Genomic DNA, 19,670 nt, shown 5'->3' with positions numbered 1-19,670 from the left:
CATTTAACAAGTATTTATTGAGCACCTATTAAGTACCAAGTACTGCTGATGTTTCAGTAGCAAAAGAGCTGTCTGCATTTCATTAGCTTACATTGAACAAGCAAAACAGAGAGCAAGCAAATAATTACAATGGTGTTGGGAAAAGAAAAATGCTAGATAATATGGGAATGTTAACAAGAAAACTAATTTGAACATAAGGAAATGATAATGAAACTCATACTTTAAGCAACAGCTAAGATATGGGTATATATCATAAATTGATGAAATGATAATGTCAACTCATCAATTTTGGCTACCTTTCCAGAGTATTGTCTCTAACTATGGACCCAAGGAAAAATAGTCTAGTAGATACTAGACTTTGTATTTGGTGCCCTGCATTTCAGTTTCTTTCCCCTTATCTTCCTTTTAGATCCTCCCTCCTGTGAACACCCAACGCTTTGAATTTCTGGTTCTTGTTCCCTTAAGACTCCTGTTTAGGCTTTCCATCTAGCCTCAGCCTGTCTGAGCAGCTGTATCCTGCCTATCCAGGGCCAGGACTAAGATAAGGCCAGGGAGATACTCGGTACAAATTTGAGGAGGCATTTATTCTCAGGGACCTTAGATTTGTGCCCCAGTACCTCACTCATCTTAACCCCCTCCCAACCTAAATCCCATGTTCCAAATCTGTCCTGATATTCTTTGAGTTAAAACTTGAATTTTATCAAGAACATTACCTTAATTTAAAGAATGAGTGATTTCAGAATCCTCGCTTGACAAGTAGTGGAGATACTTTAGGTAAGGAGATATTTGACATACTATTATACCATGAATAGTTTTCTTCAACAGTGAATGCATGGGGAAAGAATGGTAGGGTGACTGTGTTCAAAAACAAGACTACAGGCATGTATAATCATTATGATCTCAGAAACTGACTGATAGGACCAGCTGAGTGTTTTTAAATTTAGAGAATAGATCTAACATGAATGAAAACCATTTGGTTTTCAAATATTTCATACTGGGTAAAACTTTGAGTGAAAAGCTGAGTTGCTCTAATTTCAATATGATTGCAAGAGTTTCTCTGCAGGAAAGATGCAAATGGACACTTTCCACTAGCCAAAGATTAATCAATATTCAGAATAGCTATTTTATTTATATTATAAATACTAAATGAAGCATGTAGATATCCCGAGTGTATGACTTTGAATGTGACATAAACAAATGTAACATTCTCACATCACTGTCATAGTGCTGGAATTTCTTCAGCCTTCCACTGGTTACTAATGCCAACAAATACAGTTTGACATAATTTTCAGATCTTATCAGACTTTCTGTTGAATTTTAAAAAGAAGTTATTTCTACTTGTAACTGTATTGTTCTCTCAACCAAGATCGTAACAATACACATGTCTGCATTTTTAAGGAATTCTGAGACCCAGACCTTCAGTCAACATAGCTTTTAATTTGGTTTTGCCTTTTCAGAACTGGCATGCTTCTAAAAAGTAAACAAGTTTGTAACTATGAGATTTTATTTGTTATTGATGAAATCAGAGTTTAGTTCCAGGGCATAAAAAGTATTTCCTATTGACTATTTTAGACTTAAAGCAGAGACCTAACAATTAAATCCATAATTTTTCATAAGTCATTTTGTTGACTTCTCCCATTTTTAAAATAGAAACATACTTTATGTTCTATAAGAGACAGCTGGTTGTTCTGATTTAGAGATAAACCTAATGAAATAAAGTTGGATCTAAATATCCAAAACTTAGAAGGTACAGTGATTCATTACTGCACTGATTAAAGGATAATTATTCAATCATGTATTGTGTTGGCCCAAGAAAAAGCCTAAGGCAATTGGTAATGACTTATGTTATTTGGAAATTGCAAAAAACATTCAGTTATTTAATTTACCTTATTAAGTAGACTATACTTACGGAAATATTACCAAGCTGATTAGGAACAGATATTTTAGTTCATTATCTTCATAAAGATCTCTCTTTGCCTTGAAAATTTTCTTAGGTAGATTATATTTTTATTTGCATTCAGAAATTTTGATGACTGGTTAACACATTAGGATTGGAAATATTTTTATAGCTCCTCCTTTTTAAATATTTTTAACATTTATACAGTTAAATATAATGAGTAATTTATAGCAATATTATCCTTGTGAGACCTTGGCAAATGTTACAATATATTAATTAAACTTTATAAGTACTTGAGAAAAGCAAAGGATATAGTTAGATCACTTTACTCTTTGAAAAGAAGCCAGTTTCTTAGGCAGAACTCTGTAGACTTTCTATAGCTTCATGGCATTTCACATAGGGAAGGAAAGCAAAGTGCTAATTCATTTAATTGAAGCTAATAAGAGGATTTAGATAGAAAGAACTACCACATTAGCTTCTCTGCCAATTTATACTTTCCCTAACTGCCACACTTATATACCCTAGTGCAATCATCTGAGTGAAATTTGGCAGGGACACTAGAATTAATAGCTTTCTCCTTAAAAAAAAAAAAAAGTCTCATCAAATGTTTTATGACTAGCTGAGCTCAAGTTCTGGCTTTTACCCTTTATCAGAAGAAAGGATAGTACCGTCAAAACATACAGAGGTCAGTACAGTTCCACCCGCGTGGCTATAGGAGACCAGGGACAGCACAGGCCCTTGTCAGGACCTTTGTCTTTATGGGGAAGTTCCATCCATTGGTTCCTTGGCCCTCATTCTCACAGAAATTCTATTAAGTTGATACAATGATTTTCATTGGTAGAAACAATACAGGTTTGACCTCTTTGTAACCTGGGGGATTCGTTGCTATTTGGGGGAGGACGTATAGCCTAATGGTTAAAGCAGAAGTTCTGGAATCATACCAGCATTCTACATATAAACTATTTCATCTTGGTGAGTTACTTAAGTCCCACATGACATGTCTCCAGCAGTCATGTTATTCGCAGAGGGTAATGAAGGACCAAATTCATTGGGTCGAAGTGAGATCTAAGTCAGAGATATATATACACACACACATATACATATACACACATATACATATTATATATATATGTATGTATATATACATATGAAATCTAATGTAAATAATGTTTCACAATAGAGAGCATTGTGAAGTCAGTAAGAAAAATATAACCCAATTTTTTAAATGGGCAAAAGATTTAAACAATTACTACATAAATAGAAGATACAAAATGGGCAAGAAACATAAAAAAGTGATCTACATCATTACTCATCAAGCAAATGCTAATTAAAACTACAATTTTATGCCACTCTACCCCCACAATAGCTAATATAAAGGAAACTGGCAACACCAAGTATGGGTTAGGATGTGGAGCAATTGGAACTTTTGTTTCCAGGAGAAGAGTAAATTAATACAGCCATTTTTGGAGAAGGTGGTCTGTGTCTACTACACATGAACAAATGCCTTCCCTCTGACCTAGAAGTCCCACTACTAGATATATATATACCCTAGAGGAATGGGAGCTTATGTCCACAACACACCAGCAAGATTGTTTATAGAAGTTTTATTCATAATTGCCTAAAACTATGGACAACCCCAGTGTTCAACAAAATGGATGAATAAAGCACACTCTAAATATATAGTGAAATTCTAGCCATACTAAGGAAAGAACAAACAACTGCTCCAAGCTATACAATATGGATAAATCTCACAGACATAATGAACAGTGAATGAAACCAAACAAATACTTCAATAAACTTTTTTTTTAAAAAGTGACAGTGCTAAGGGTTTAATAAACATGGAACTAGAGTTTTCCTAAAAGGCTATGCCTATTCCTTCATCAAAACACTTCCCTCCATAACATTTTGTCCAATTCTTAAAGCCCTTTTAAGATCTTTCAGTAACTTGGAAAAATTATTGGTATCAAGTCCTACTTTCATTGAAACCCATACACTTCTGTGACCAGTTTTTTTTCTGTCTCTGCCTGCTCTTCTCACTCCCTTGTTGTGATACCTGTTGGCTCCCAGTCTATTTATAAACAGCTGAGTTGTTCCTGCCAAACTCTTTTATGTATCTAGTCAATAATCAACCACCCATAACGGATCACAATGACTTTGGGATTTTAGATGTTTTTGTAGTTTTAACTCATGCACTGTTGTAAGAACAATGCTGCCTATGATCATTAACACCTGAAAATTGGTCTGTTAAGAAACAGAAGACACATTCTATTGAATATCATCCAAAAAATGTTTATAATCTTGCTTAGCAAGTGAAGGCTAATTTAAACCATTTTATTTGAAGGAGAATATGTGATTTGCAGGACACTGTAGCTTTAGGAAAACTCTATTTAAAAAAATAACTAAAAGAAGAAAAAATTTTGTGTGATATTTTTGAAAAGATGGTAGGTATTTAAAAACCTAATGTCTCATTTAATGTCTACACAAATGAGCTGAAGCATGATTTACTATAAGATAGTGTTATATTGCCACCTCATAGCTAAGGAACTTTTTATTATGTTGTCTGGTTTCACATAGCCTATAGCAGAGACCCATACAATGAACTGTGCTAGCAATGTTTTAAGAGCAAATAGTATTTGGAGTATAGACATATTTTATTTTGGTGCTGTCCTGAATGCACAATTTTCCCAAAGGGAATGTTGTAACTGTTAGAAATGAGTAGGGGAGAGGATTAAAGATGGTGGCATGAGAGGTGAGACAGAGGCTTCCTCCTAAAACCACATATAATATCAAAATATTAATATGACTAATCTTGAAAGCACAACAGGAAAGAGGGCTGTGCCAAACTGCATACACCTGGAGAAAAGAATAAACCTCATGGAACAAGGTAACATACCAAAGCCCTGGCCCAGCTGGACACAAGCCTTTCCCCCACCCCAGCTCACCAGCAGGAAGAAGAGAAACAGAACAGGAAGAGAATGGAGGCGTGGGACTGCTGAATACCTAACTCCAGAGATCTGCTCTGGGAGCACAAACCTACATTTCATGATGCTTTCATGATTTTCTCGTGATTAGGAGATTGGAAAGCTAAAACAGGCAGAATACCTGAAGAGACTGAGATTCCAGCTGCTTGTGAAAAGCAGGGATCCATATCTGGTTGCTCTCAGACAAAAGAAAGGTGGGCAGTCTGAGAGACTTCCTAACAGCAAGAGGGCCGCCAAAGTGGCAAGGATTGCAAAGAGCTTACTGCTCAGGAGAAAGGACAGGTAGACAAAATTGTCTAGGTGCACTCTGCCAGCAGGTTGGGAACTTTCTCAATCTTTAGGTGCTCCAGCTCTCTGGCTGGCTACAAAGTTCGAAGGACCCCCTTGGTGATACACAGCCTACTGCGTTTTTCTCCCAGCCAGCCCCACCTGGCTCCCAAACCGGAAAACCCTACTCTGGCATTAGGCCAGCCAAAGGGAAGCCCCGTCTACAGCAACTACAAACGCAAAGCATAGAGGCTTATACCTGTGTGCTCGGTTCACTAGTTCTGGCAGTGGAGGAAGGCATAGCAGCTAGGAAGCAGGAAACAGCTCTTTCCTCCCCCCAGGCACCAATACTGCTCCCCTGCAACCCCCAACATTGCTTCAGGGGCTAAGCAGCTCCAGACAGTAGAGCTTCTGGGCACTAGAGTGCACCATATACAAATATGGAATGCCAAAGAAACCTGATACAAAGTAAAATTATGAATACAACACCTGAAAAAGATTCAAATGAAATCAACCTCATGAATCTTCCTGAAAGGGATTTCAAAATAAAAATCATTAACATGCTCATGGAGGTACAGAAAAATATTCAAGAACTCAGGAATGAATTCCAGTCAGAGATCCAATCATTGAAGAGCACAATGGAGGGTATTAAACGCAGATTGGATACAGTGGATGAGACAATAAGTGAAATAGAAATTAGAGAGGAGGAATACAAAGAAGCTGAGACACAGAGAGGAAAAAGGATCTCTAAGAATGAAAGAATATTAAGAGAACTGTGTGACCAATCCAAATGGAACAATATTCACATTATAGGAGTACCAGAAGAAGAGAGAGAAGAAAAGGGATAGAAAGTGTCTTTGAGGAGGTAATTGCTGAAAACCTCCCCAATCTGGGGAAGGACATAGTTTCTCAGGCCATTGAGGTACACAGATATCCCAACACAAGGCACCCAAGGAAGACAACACCAAAACATATAGTAATTAAAATGGCAAAGATCAAGGATAAGGGCAGACTATTAAAAGCAGCCAGAGAGAGAAATAAGATCAGATACAAAGGAAAGCCCATCAGGCTATCAATCAGACTTCTCAGCAGAAACCTTACAGGACAGAAGGCATGATGTATTTAATGCAATGAAGCAGAAGAGCCTCGAATCAAGATTACTTTATCTGGCAAGATTATCATTTAAATTTGAAGGGAGGATTAAACAATTTCCAGATAAGCAAAAGCTGAGAGAATTTATCTCCCACGAACCATCTCTACAATGTATTTTCGAGGAACTGCTATAGATGGAGGTGTTCCTAAGGTTGAATAGCTGTCACCAGAGGTAATAAAACCACAGTAAAGAAAGTAGAACAGTTAATTACAAAGCAAATGCAAAATTAAATCAGCTACCCCCAAAGTCAATCAAGGGATAGGCAAAGATTGCAGAATATGATACCTAATATGTAAAGAATGGAGGAGGAAGAAAAAGGAGGAAAAAAATAGAACATTTAGATTGTGTTTGTAATAGCATATTAAATGAGTTAAGTTAAACTCTTAGATAGTAAGGAGGTTAACCTTGAACCTTTAGTAACCACGACTCTAAAGTCTGCAATGGCAATAAGTACATACCTATCGGTAATCACCCTAAGTGTAAATGGACTGAATGCACCAATCAAAAGACATAGAGTCACTGAATGGATAAAAAAATAAGACCCATCTGTGTGCTGCCTACAAGAGACCCACATTAAACCCAAAGACATACAAAGACTAAAAGTGAAGGGATGGAAAAAGATATTTCATGTAACTAATAGGGAGAAAAAAGCAGGAGTTGCAGTACTTATATCAGACAAAATAGACTTCAAAACAAAGAAAGTCACAAGAGACAAAGGACATTACATAATGATTAAGGGGTCAATCCAACAAGAAGGTATAACCATTATAAATATCTATGTGCCCAACACAGGAGCACCTACATATGTGAAACAAATAATAACAGAATTAAAAGGGGAAATAGAATGAAATGCATTCATTCTAGGAGACTTCAACACTCCACTCACTCGGAAGGACAGATAAACCAGACAGAAAATAAGTAAGGACACAGAGGCACTGAACAACACATTAGAACAGATGGACCTAATAGTCATCTACAGAACTCTACACCCGAAAGCAGCAGAATACACATTCTTCTCAAGTGCACATGGAATATTTTCAAAAATAGATTATATACTGGGCCACAGAAAGAGCCTTGGTAAATTCAAAAAGATTGAAATTGTACCAACCATTTTCTCAGACCACAAAGTGTGAAACTAGAAATAAATTACACAAAGAAAATGAAAAACCCCACAAACACATGGAGGCTTCACAACATGCTCCTAAATAACCAATGGATCAATAACCAAATAAAGACATAGATCAAGCAATATATGGAGACAAATGACAACAATAATTCAACACCACAAAATCTGTGGGACACAGTGAAAGCCGCGCTAAGAGGAAAGTATATTGCAATACAGGCATTCCTCAGGAAATAAGAACAATCCCATATGAACACTCTAAACTCACAATTAATGAAACTAACAAAAGAAGAACAAATGAGGCCCAAAGTCAGTAGAAGGAGGGACATAATAAAGATTAGAACAGAAATAAATAAAATCAAGAAGAATAAAATAGAAAGTATCAATTACAGCAAGAACTGGTTCTTCAAGAAAATAAACAAAATGGATAAACTCCTAACCAGACTTAGCAAGAAAAAAAGAAAGTCTACACACATAAACAGAATCAGAAATGAGAAAGGAAAAATCACTACAGACACCACAGAAATACAAAGAATTATTAGAGAATACTATGAAAAATTATATACCAACAAACTGGATAACCTAGAAGAAATGGATAACTTTCTAGAAAAATACAACCTTCCAAGGCTGACCCAGAAAGAAACAGAAAATATAAACAGACCAATTACCAGCAAAGAAATTGAATTGGTAATAAAAAAATTACCTAAGAACAAAACACCTGGACCAGATGCTCCACTGCTGAATTTATCAAACATTTAGCCTCCTTAAAGTTTTCCAAAGAGTAAAAGAGGGAATACTTCCAAACTCATTCTATGAGGCCAGCATCACTCTAATTCCAAAACCAGGCAAAGACACCACAAAAAAAGAAAATTACAGACCAATATCCCTGATGAACACAGATGCAAAAATACTCAAGAAAATATTAGCAAACCGAATTCAAAAATACATCAAAAAGATAATCCATCATGATCAAGTAGGATTTATTCCAGGGATGCAAGGATGGTACAACATTTGAAAATCTATCAAGATCATCCACCACATCAACAAAAAGAAGGACAAAAACCACATGATCATCTCCATAGATGCTGAAAAAGCATTTGACAAAATTCAACATCCATTCATAATAAAAACTCTCAACAAAATGAGTATAGAGAGCAAGTACCTCAACATAATAAAGGCCATATATGACAAACCCACAGCCAACATTATACTTAACAGTGAGAAGCTGAAAGCTTTTCCTTTAAGACTGGGAACAACACAAGTATGCCCACTCTCCCCACTTTTATTCAACATACTACTGGGGGTCCTAGCCATAGCAATCAGACAACACAAAGAAATAAAAGGCATCCAGAATGGCAAGGAAGAAGTTAAACTGTCCCTGTTTGCAGATGAAATGATATTGTACATAAAAAACCCTAAAGAATCTACTCCAAAACTACTAGATCTAATGTCTGAATTCAGCAAAGTTGTGGGATACAAAATTAATACACAGAAATCTGTGGCATTCCTATACACTAACAATGAACTAGAAGAGAGATAAATCAGGAAAATAATTCCATTCACAATTCCATCAAAAAGAATAAAATACCTAGGAATAAACCTAACCAAGGAAGTGAAAGACCTTTACTCTGAAAACTACAAGACACTCATGAGAGAAATTAAAGAAGATACCAGTAAATGGAAACACATCCCATGCTCATGGATAGGAAGAATTAATATTGTGAAAATGGCCATCCTGCCCAGAGCAATCTACAGATTCAATGCCATTCCTATCAAAATACCAACAGCATTCTTCAATGAACTAGAACAAATCATTCTAAAATTCATATGGAACCACAAAAGACCCCAAATTGTCAAAGCAATCCTGAGAAGGAAGAATAAAGCTGGGGGAATTATGCTCCCCAACTTCAAGCTCTACTACAAAGCCACAGTAATCAAGACAATTTGGTACTGGCACAAGAACAGAACCATAGACAAATGGAACAGACTAGAGAGCCCTGATATAAACCCAACCATATATGATCAATTAATATACAATAAAGGAGCCATGGACATACAATGGAGAAATGACAGCCTCTTCAACAACTGGTGTTGGCAAAACTGGGCAGCTACATTCAAGAGAATGAAACTGGATTATTGTTTAACCCTATACACAAAAGTAAACTCAAAATGGATCAAAGACCTTAATGCAAGTCATGAAACCATAAAACTCTTAGACGACAACATAGGCAAACATCTCCTGAATAAAAGTATGAGAAACTTCTTCCTGAACACATCTCCTTGAGCAAGGGAAACAAAAGCATAAATGAACACATGGGATTGCATCAAACTAAAAAGTTTCTGTACAGCAAAGAACACCATCAACAGAACAAAAAGGCATCCTACAGTATGGGAGAATATATTTGTAAGTGGCATATCTGACATGGGGTTAACATCCAAAATATATGAAAAGCTCACATGCCTCAACTCTGATAAAGCAAATAACTTGATTAAAAAATGGGTAGAGGGTATGAAGAGACAGTTCTCCAAAGAAGAAATTCAGATGGCCAACAGACACATGAAAAGATGTTCCACATCACTAATCATCAGGGAAATGCAAATTAAAACCCCATTGAGATATCACCTCACACCAGTAAGGATGGCCAGCATCGAAAAAACTAAGAACAACAAATGCTGGCATGGATGCGGAGAAAGGGGAACCCTCCTACCCTGCTGGTGGGAATGTAAGCTAGTTCAACCATTGTGGAAAGCAATATGGAGGTTCCTCAAAAAACTAAAAATAGAAATACCATTTGACCCGGGAATCCCACTCCTTGGAATTTACCCAAAGAATACAACTTCTCAGACTCAAAAAGACATATGCAGCCCTATGTTTATTGCAACAGTATTTACAATAGCCAAGGTATGAAAGCAACCTAAGTGTCCATCAGTAGGTGAATGGATTAAGAAGAGGTGGTACATATACACAATGGAATGCTATTCAGCCATAAGAAAGAAACAAATCCTACTATTTGCAACAACATGGATGGAGCTGGAAGATATTATGCTCAGTGAAATAAGCCAGGCAGAGAAAGACAAGTGCCAAATGATTTCCCTCATTTGTGGAGTATAACAAACTGAAGGAACAAAATAGCAGCAGACTCACAGATTCCAAGAATGAACTAGTGGTTACCAAAGGGGAGAGTGTGAGAGTCAGGGTCGGGAGGGAGGGAAAAGGGGATTGAGGGGTATTATGTTTAGTACACATGGTGTGGGAGGTTACAGGGAAAACAGTGTAGCACAGAGAAGGTTAATAGTGAATCTGTGGCATCTTACTATACTGATGGACAGTGACTGCATTGGGGTATGTGTGGGGACTTGATATTATGGGTAAATGTAGTAGCCACATTGTTTTTTCATGTGAAACCTTCATAAGAGTGTATATCAATAATACCTTAATAAAAAATTTTAAAAAATGATTAAAGATTAGCTATGTAAGACTGCTATATGGAACATTACAGAAAAAAATATTACCTTTATATTGCCTAATTTATTCAGATTTGCTTACTTAGGTTAATAACTGTCCTCATAATTATCTTTCTTTAATTTTATGACGAAGCATGTTAATCACAACATCTTTAGGTTTAAAAATTACATAACTTTCATATAGTTTGCCACTGGACTCTCCTAGAAATTTTTAGTTTATCTATATGATTTATGTCAAATATAAATCAAACATCTCTCACAATAATTCAAAAAGGTAGCTGCTATTATCCATGCTTAACTAACTATACAAAGAAACGCAGATTCAGAGGCTCAGTAAAAAAGCTTGAAGTTGTACAATAAATCTAAATCTTGACATTTGAGTTTTACTGTATCTGACTGTTGCCTCAGTTTGTCTTAACACCTCCTCCCATGGATTTGCCACTACTTAGCACTCCTACCTCATGAGATGCTCCATCATGAGCTTTAGATATGGCAGACTCAGGTATCTGTGGGACATGCAGAAGCTAAGTGGATACAAAGTCTGAAACTTAGGCTGTGCCCTGGTTGAAGGTATAGATTGATGTCTAGGTCATTGTTAGAGGGTGATTAGCTTGTGAGAGGGTCCGATCACCCAGATGGTGGGGAGTGGGTAGGGTGGTGATCAAGGCTGAAATTTTTAAATACCAGCATGGAAGGAATGGGAGGGGGGAAAAGAGTCCTTATCTCCAGTCAGAGAAGGACTAATGAGAGAGATTCTAGAGCTAAGAGAGTGCAGGGTCCCAGGGGTTTAAGAGGATCCTGCACAGTGCAGAAATCCAGGAAGACTGGCCCTGAGTCTGTCTATTGGTGTCAAGGAAGGGCTTATTGGAGACTCGAATAAGTGGAGTTTTGTTAGTGTTTTGGTGAACTGAAGCTAGATCATGACAAATTTGGATCTCAGAAAGCAGAGGCAAATGTGCCATCCAGTACAGCAGCCTCTGGCTGCATGTGGCTGTTGAGTACTTAACAGCAGCTAGGACAGACTGAAGTATGCTAATTAAGAGTAATACACACAGAATTTCAAAGAATGAAAAAGAGATTATGTAAAACATGTCATTGATAATTGTTTATATTGATTGTGTATTGAAATGATATCTGAAATATATTGGGTCATTTAACATATATGACTAAAATGAATTTTTACATGTTTCTTTTTATAATTTTTATTGTGGCTTCCATAAATTTTTTAGTAATATCTATGGTTACATTTGTGGCTTACATTATATTTCTACTGGGCAGCACTCGATGTGCACTATTCTTTTAAGAAGGGTCACTTAAAAAAAGAAGACAGCAGGCAGATAGCTTCTAGATGGAAATACAACATCAAAGAAAAAGACTTTTAAACTTGCCTGTAGCCCCCGGAAAAGGGAGAGGTCCAAAGGAGGATGAGAGAGCATTTGACTAATGGAGTGTGATTCCCTAAGAATCACTTGGGGACTCATATTTGCAGGTGGAGGGATGGGATTGATCCAGAAGAAGACATCTTATCCCCTGAACTATGACATAAGGAGGTGAGGAAAGATGTAAATTTAGATAAATATGTAGATGGGAATAGAGACAGGAAGTTGAAGGCTTATGGAGTGTAAAAGATATTCAGGTTTAACAGATTACATAGATGAAACTAGATTTGTGTGACCTACGAAGTTTTGACTGAATTATGATTTTGTGTACTTTGGATTATAAATCTTTTTTTGTCACAAGGAGCCTTCTGTTGTATAAGAATTTGTTAAGATAATTAATGATGAAGACTCATACTTGATATAAAAATGAAGTGCTATTACTGACACAAGTTATGTTACTTATAGGAGAGTTTGATACTGTACAGAGCCCCTCCACACCCATCAAAGATCTTGATGAGAGAACATGTAGGAGCTCGGGGTCAAAGTCCCGAGGAAGAGGCCGGAAAAACAATCCCTCCCCACCTCCGGACAGTGACCTGGAGGTATGCTGACTTACCCTTAAAGAGTGTAGTATGATGTTTTATTTCATTGAATGATATTCTCTACTTTACAGTTCCATAAAGTTTCGAACTTAAAAAAAAAAAGGAACATCATGAAATGAGTGGACCTACTTTGCAGCAGGCATTTCACAGCTCTGAAGACTGGGATTTCATTCATTATAATGGCAAAATTAAAAGCAGTAACAACTTAAAAACAATAGTGCTTTACAAAATCTAGGCCTGAGATAATTACATCTTTTGATCCAAATTAGCACACATTTTTAAAAAGACACTGTTTGCCAGATTAATTTTTCTGAGACACAGTCTATTTGGTAGTACTAAGGTAATGAAAGATGTTAATGTGGGTCAATAAATTTTAAAAGGTAAAATTAATCTGCATGGAAAGGAAAAGTCATCTTCTGAAAGTACAAAAAATTCCAAACATTTGATACATATGTTAAAATGTTTATATCTGTAAAAATTATCATGTGTCATTTTTTCCAAGTGAGAGCTCTTTTGAGATATATCCATACTAAGCAGGTTGATTTTTATTATAAAACATTAGGAGAAACTACTTTTAACTATAATATGGTTCTTTAATTATTAGAAGTATACTTCAGTTAAGAAAAGAAATTAAATTTTCGGATATAGTAAAGTCAAGTGATAGTCACTGCTCCTCTTCATAAGAGATCATTTCGTTTATCTGAACAGCAGTAGCAGATTCAAATGCCTTCAAGAACCCAGCAGGTAATATAAATGACTTAAGTGGGCTAGGGAGCCAGCAGACCCTGGGAAGCAGGGAGCATGAGCCCAGTCTGAAGGAGCCGGCCATCACCGCCATGTTAAATGTCAGCCACCATTGCTGCAACTTTGTTTCTCCCCTGCAGTCAGAACCATGAAGAAGATTGTGTGAAATCTCCTAATCTTGAAATGTTGATCAATAATTTGAATTCTTTCAAGATACTGTGCAGGCCAAACAACCCATCTGATGACCTCATCTGACCCAAGTGTCTATACCTCACAATTTCTATTAAGGGATTACTCGTCAATTCTTTTAAAATAGTTTCAAAAATTTAATTCTCTGCATGAGTTGCAAAATTTCAAGAATCCATGAGGCATGAAACTTTGAAATAGCATTCCAGGCACACTCTGTCGTAAAGTCCAGCTGTGCCATTTGGGGTATTAACTGCAAATAAATTATTTGGATGAATTCATTTTCACTAGAACATCTGATTTTTAAGCTTTTTATTACTTATATTACTCTTGTTCCTCAGGTTTGATAGGAGTTAGAGCTGGCAAGTTTGGAAAAAATTAATGGAGTAGCGTAGTTTTTTTTTAAAAATGGTATCAGAATTATATCCAACAGCAAAGTGAGATATTTTCTACTTATAAAGAGACATCTGTCTCCTGAGGACTTGATAATTCATTGATATTTATCTTTTTCTTCAGCGTGTATTTGTCTGGGATTTGGATGAAACCATCATTGTTTTTCACTCACTGCTCACAGGGTCTTATGCCCAGAAGTATGGCAAGGTAAGGAAGGAATCAAGAAGTTTTGCCCCAAGACACCTGGTTAAAATTTTATTTTGTTCAAAAATCAAGAACCATTTAAATACATTTAAGTGTTTTTATTGCAGTATGTCAGATTTGCTCTTAATTATTTCCAGTGGTTCATTGTTTTTTAATGTGAGCTGGCAAATTTTACAAAACTAATTAGAAATTGGATTCATTTTTCTTTCTTCATAATGATCCTGAGTTTTCTACATCAAAACCAAGCTTATTGCTCTGACATAATTATTTTTGACAACTTTTTTTGCAAATTGAAATGGACTTTAAAATACCATGAAATCATATATTACCCTCTAATAAAGGAACTTTAAGAAATTGTTTGAATTAATTTGTTGCACCAGATGTTGCTGTAGAATGCCATTTGAAATGAAGAAGTAATCTTTTGCCTGACAGATCCTTGGGATTTATGAGTAAAAGTATTAGTAAATATCTGAACAGCAACTGGGGATAACACTCCCTCACATGCACAAATTCAGAGACAGATGGTCTCATTAATCCTCCTCCTTTCCTCTTGCCATTGTCTTCATAGTTAGCTAGCTTCTTACACACCTGTGTGAGGGCTCGTTCAAGAGTGATGCAACTGCAACAGGCTCTTTAGCTGCAAACACAGGCCATTACTGTGTGAACACAGTACGTAAGTGACATTCCTAAAAGGACTGAGGACAGTTAGTGAAGTCCTGTATAGGCAGTTACGTGAGTTCTCCTTTGGAGAAGTTGGAATGATCCTATCTTCTCTTTTACTATTGGGATATTTGTGTATCAGGAGTTAAAATATAAAAAGTGTTCAGTGATAGAATCTCGCAGACAGTTCTCAGAACCTCTTGTGGTTCCATGCAGGCCAAGAATCAGATGCACTATTGGAAGGGTGAGGGGAAGATGGACTTGCATTTACAGAACACCTGCCATGTGGTAGGACCTGTGTTTGGCATTTCACAGGCAGTAGGGATGATGGTTAAGGACAAGAGCCTTTGAGTCAGAACAAACCTAACTTTGAAAACCCAGTGCTGAGGCTCACATCTTCCTGACCTTGGGGAAATTACTTAATCCCTCATTCTCAATATCTGTAAAATGGGAATATTCTATCTATAGTGAATAAAAATTAAAGAAATAATATGTTCAAGGGGCTTAGCAGAACACTTGGTATAAATTAACACACACAAAAATTGTGACTGTTATTAGCCACTTTCATAAATGTTATCCCACTGAATTCTCATAATTACTCTATTGTAACTCACTGTGATTTATGTTCTATGGATGAGGCAACCTGGGTTATGAAGGCTCAAGAAACTTGACCAAGGGTAAATGTTGGCACATACATTAGAAACTAGATCAGTCACATAACAAGTCCTTATTCTTTATACTGTTCTGCTACTGGAAGGCAGCCTGTTGGAACTGAACAGGTTGGATAATGTTTTATCAAGGCAGTTTAAGAAAATTAAAGTAGTAATGTTTTTCGGGTATATTTTCTTCTAATCAAAATGAAAAGACCATTATTGAATTCTGTGAAAAATTACTTAGATGACATTATTTATTGAATTACTATTGACAACTTTCCTAAAGTCATTTGATCATTGACATTTTTCTTATTGTCAGTAAGGAAATGGCATTGCCTTTTAGCTGGTAAGATGTTACTATTTTGACATATTAAGAAGCAGCTAAATAAGAGATGCCATATCAGCCTCATCTTGTGAAGCTGGGGATCACATGCACTCAAGGGTCATTTGAAGGCCACAGAGAGGGCACTGGGTAGTTTCAAGTTCATCACAAACCATAGGTGAAAATGGTGAATGAGAGCTCCACAGACACTCTACTCATCTACCAAATTATTTGCTTAACACAAGACAGACATGCCTCCTGTTCTCACAGAGCTTACAGGCCAACAAGATCACTTCAGGTAGTGGTAATTGCTGTGAAGACAAAGAAACTAGGTGATCTCTGGAGTGACTAGGGATGTGGCTGTGGAGCAGACATTCATACTGAGGCCTGAGTCACAGGAAGGTAGCTGTGCAGGTTACGGACAAGGGTCCGAGAGTGGGGAGGAACCGTGCACGCAGAGGGCACAGGTCTGGAGGCAGGAACAACCACCCAGTGGTTCAGGAGTATGAAGAACTGTGCCTGGAAGGTTGTAAACAAAAGAGAGAATAACACAAGGTAAGAACAGAGAGGTAGGCAGGGGGCCACACCAGGTAGGATATCTACGATAAGGCAATTGAAAATTATCCTATCTGCAGTGGAAGCTCTTGGAGGGTTTAGGCTGTATTGGGACATGATGGTTTAAAATTGATTGTATGGGCAGAATGGAGTTTAGAGAAACAAGGGTGGACATAAGTAGATCTTTTAGGAGGCTGCCTTACAATAAGAAGTGGCAGTGGGTTAGACTCTAACAGTGCTTCTCAGACTTCAGTGGGGGTCACAAAAACCTGCAGGGATGGTTAAACAAGATGGCTAAGTCCCACCCCCAGAGTATATGATTCTGTAGGTCTGGGGTTGGGCTTGAGATTTTGCATTTGCAAAATCTCCCAATAAAGCTGGTGAACCTTGCTTTTAAGAAGCACTGGAACAGAGCATTTCCTCAACTTTTTTTCTCCAGAAAATGAGTTCTGGGACATGTTAATTGATAGTCTTTGTGGAAAGGCCTGTAGCCAATTAAATTTGGGAAATACTTGCATTTAATGTTCATTCATTGTATATTATCATATTAAAGGTCCTGAGATGGTTCACAGTTAAGAATCCATTGTAGCCATGTTTATTTCCTCAGTTCTTTAGTGTCTTCAGTAATGACCTGGAAGACGGACTGAAACAAGGTCATTTTGATAATCAGTTTACAATTTAGAAGGTCTTTGAATTGCTAGTAGCAAAAGTCACCAGGGCCATTATTTTTGCAAGAAAAAAAATGCTTTTATACTACTTAAAGGTTGTCTAAGCTTGGAATTGTTCATGCCTTCAGTTTTTGTTCTTATTTCTTAGCTCAATCTTTTCTCACAATGTGCATTTTTAGAGCATAACCTTTTTTTGTAACTTAATTTTTCAGTTCTTTTAGCCAAGAATCCTTTATGCACATACTATGCCACACTGAGCATCTTTATATAAAACATACAAGAGCAGGTCTGCTCTGGATGAAATGGAGAGGGTAGGGGACTAGAGATAACCCATTTCCCACTCCCCTCTTTCATTGTTCTCAGTCACTCCAGAGGGTTTCCTGAGTCCCAGGGGTTGCTCAGAACACAGTCAGGAAGGTAGTAATCCAGCGGAAGCAACGCCAAGCTAGGAGTTTGGAGAAAGTCCTGTGCCTGGATGTTACTTAGACAGATCATTTAACCTCTGAGCCTGTTTCCTCATCTGAGAATGGTTATAATCTACTTCCTTCCTGGCATTACTGAATGGATTAAATGAGATAATATAAATACATAAATCTAGGACTCAGCTCTGAAAACCATCATCCATATCCCAGGTCAGGGAAACTGAGGTAAAACTACACATTATTTACCCCGAATGAGAAGTGACTAAAGGTAAATATTTCCAGCCCCACAGGACAATGTTTGCACAAAGTGGTACTGCCATGGCTGGAAATACTGTGAGCTCGAAGCTGGAAATAAAAGCCCCAGAAGATGTAAAATCCTGTCCTGACAGACCACACCTACCTATCTAACTGTCTCTCTCTTCTCCACCCCCACCCCCATAAAAAAATAATAAATACCATTTTTGAGCTCTTGCTGTGTGCCTGGCACTTTACTGAGTTGTTCTGTTAAGTACATTATCTCTTCATCCTGTGTGATTGATACCATGTCACACAGCCCAAAAGTGGCATGGCCAACCAGAACCCACATCTCCTTAACATGCTCTTTAATCTCTTATTACTCATTTGGTCTCATGTTTTTTCTCCCACCACCTTTAAAAATGAAGTTCATGGCACATAATAATTTAGGAATATCATTTTAATCATAAATTATCCTATGTAACTAACTTTTGCATTTTAATTTAAAAAAACTTTTGGAAAGTCCTACTTCCATTTTTAAATAAATAATATTGTGACTTTTCCAAGGGTCCTCCTGATATGTTATCACTTTTCGACTCTGTTCAGTTGTCAACATAGCATGCTCTTTCCTCAAGCAGAACTATTCCTGGATATTTACTATGATGGCAAATGAAGGATGTCGGTATTTGAGTTCTGCTGCTTACGGAATGGATGATGGGCTCTGCAGCTGAGCACCAGTTGGCACGTATAGTTCTCAGCACTGCAAAACTCTAAAATTGGAGTTTGTAAAGGTGCCAGGACATAGCCCAGGAATCATCCATCATCTGTTAAGGGTTTATGAAGATTACTCCCATTCCTTGATTGATTGTATATATTATTTTGCCTGATCTCTTGCAGTGATTTCTCTTTTTGGAGGAAGGGGTGAAGGAAGCTAAATAAATTGTGCTTTAGGGATTTGACTTGTTTTGCAGCATTAATGTGTCCTGTGCTATGAAGCCATGATTCTCTAAAATTATTCTAGAGTGAGAATGCAAAGGAAGTATCCCAAGTCAGGGAAGACTGAAGGAAAAAAATGAAGTTATCTTGCATTATGAAACTGAGGTTTCAGCTCCCCAAACTTCTTGCTCATTTTAGACAACATTGAAGAGCAGCCCTGGGGAAATAGGATGTTCATCAAGATAATCAGTTGGTTACTTTTATATTAAACAATCTATACACTTAGATAGAAAGACTTTTGAAATAGTACTAGCTAGATTTTAAATTATAGGATAGTCATGAAATGCTGACTTATCTGCACGTCAACCAAGGGAAAACAACATGATTTAATAGCAGGTGATTGGAATTAACTAAATATTGGAATCAAAGATCCGAGGCCATCCTAATGGCAACATTAACACCATGCAGGTCACCTCCCCTCTGGGCATAATGGTTAGAACACTGTGACATGGGAGGGAGAAAGGACCTGAGTTCAAGAGCTAGCTCCACTTACAACTATGCATGTGACCTTGAGTAGTTTACTTAGTCTTTGTGAGCCTCAGTTACCTTCTATATCCATATAAAACAGGGAGAATAAAAATGTTAATTTGATTTAGGGGGTTAAATTAGTTAACACATTGAAACTCAGCACATTGCCTACCGTAGAATAATATTCAATAAATGTAACCTATTTTATTTAATTTCAATGAAATCTGAATGTTGGGAAACTGAATTTAGCAGAAACTGGATGTTTTGTAAAGAAATTTTCATACTTTATATCTGTTGC

The 19,670-nt window shown here is 37.0% G+C and overlaps 1 protein-coding gene across 13 annotated transcripts in view; it reads left to right on the top strand.

Annotated features, from left to right (window-relative positions):
• The window catches only part of EYA4 (EYA transcriptional coactivator and phosphatase 4), a 288,859-nt gene that overhangs the window by 240,580 nt on the left and 28,609 nt on the right, over positions 1-19,670 (top strand). For all 13 annotated transcript variants that reach the window (XM_036903751.2, XM_036903760.2, XM_036903757.2 and 10 more), the window contains 2 exons: positions 12,731-12,867; positions 14,314-14,397. In XM_036903751.2, the coding sequence (XP_036759646.1) occupies positions 12,731-12,867; positions 14,314-14,397 (221 nt within the window). The remainder of the gene's footprint in view (positions 1-12,730; positions 12,868-14,313; positions 14,398-19,670) is intronic.

The sequence above is a fragment of the Manis pentadactyla genome, chromosome 12, assembly GCF_030020395.1.
Source record: "Manis pentadactyla isolate mManPen7 chromosome 12, mManPen7.hap1, whole genome shotgun sequence".
In the NCBI taxonomy this organism is placed as follows: Eukaryota; Metazoa; Chordata; class Mammalia; order Pholidota; family Manidae; genus Manis; species Manis pentadactyla.
Note: the sequence above shows the minus strand (reverse complement) of the source record. Positions and strands in the feature narration are given on the sequence as shown.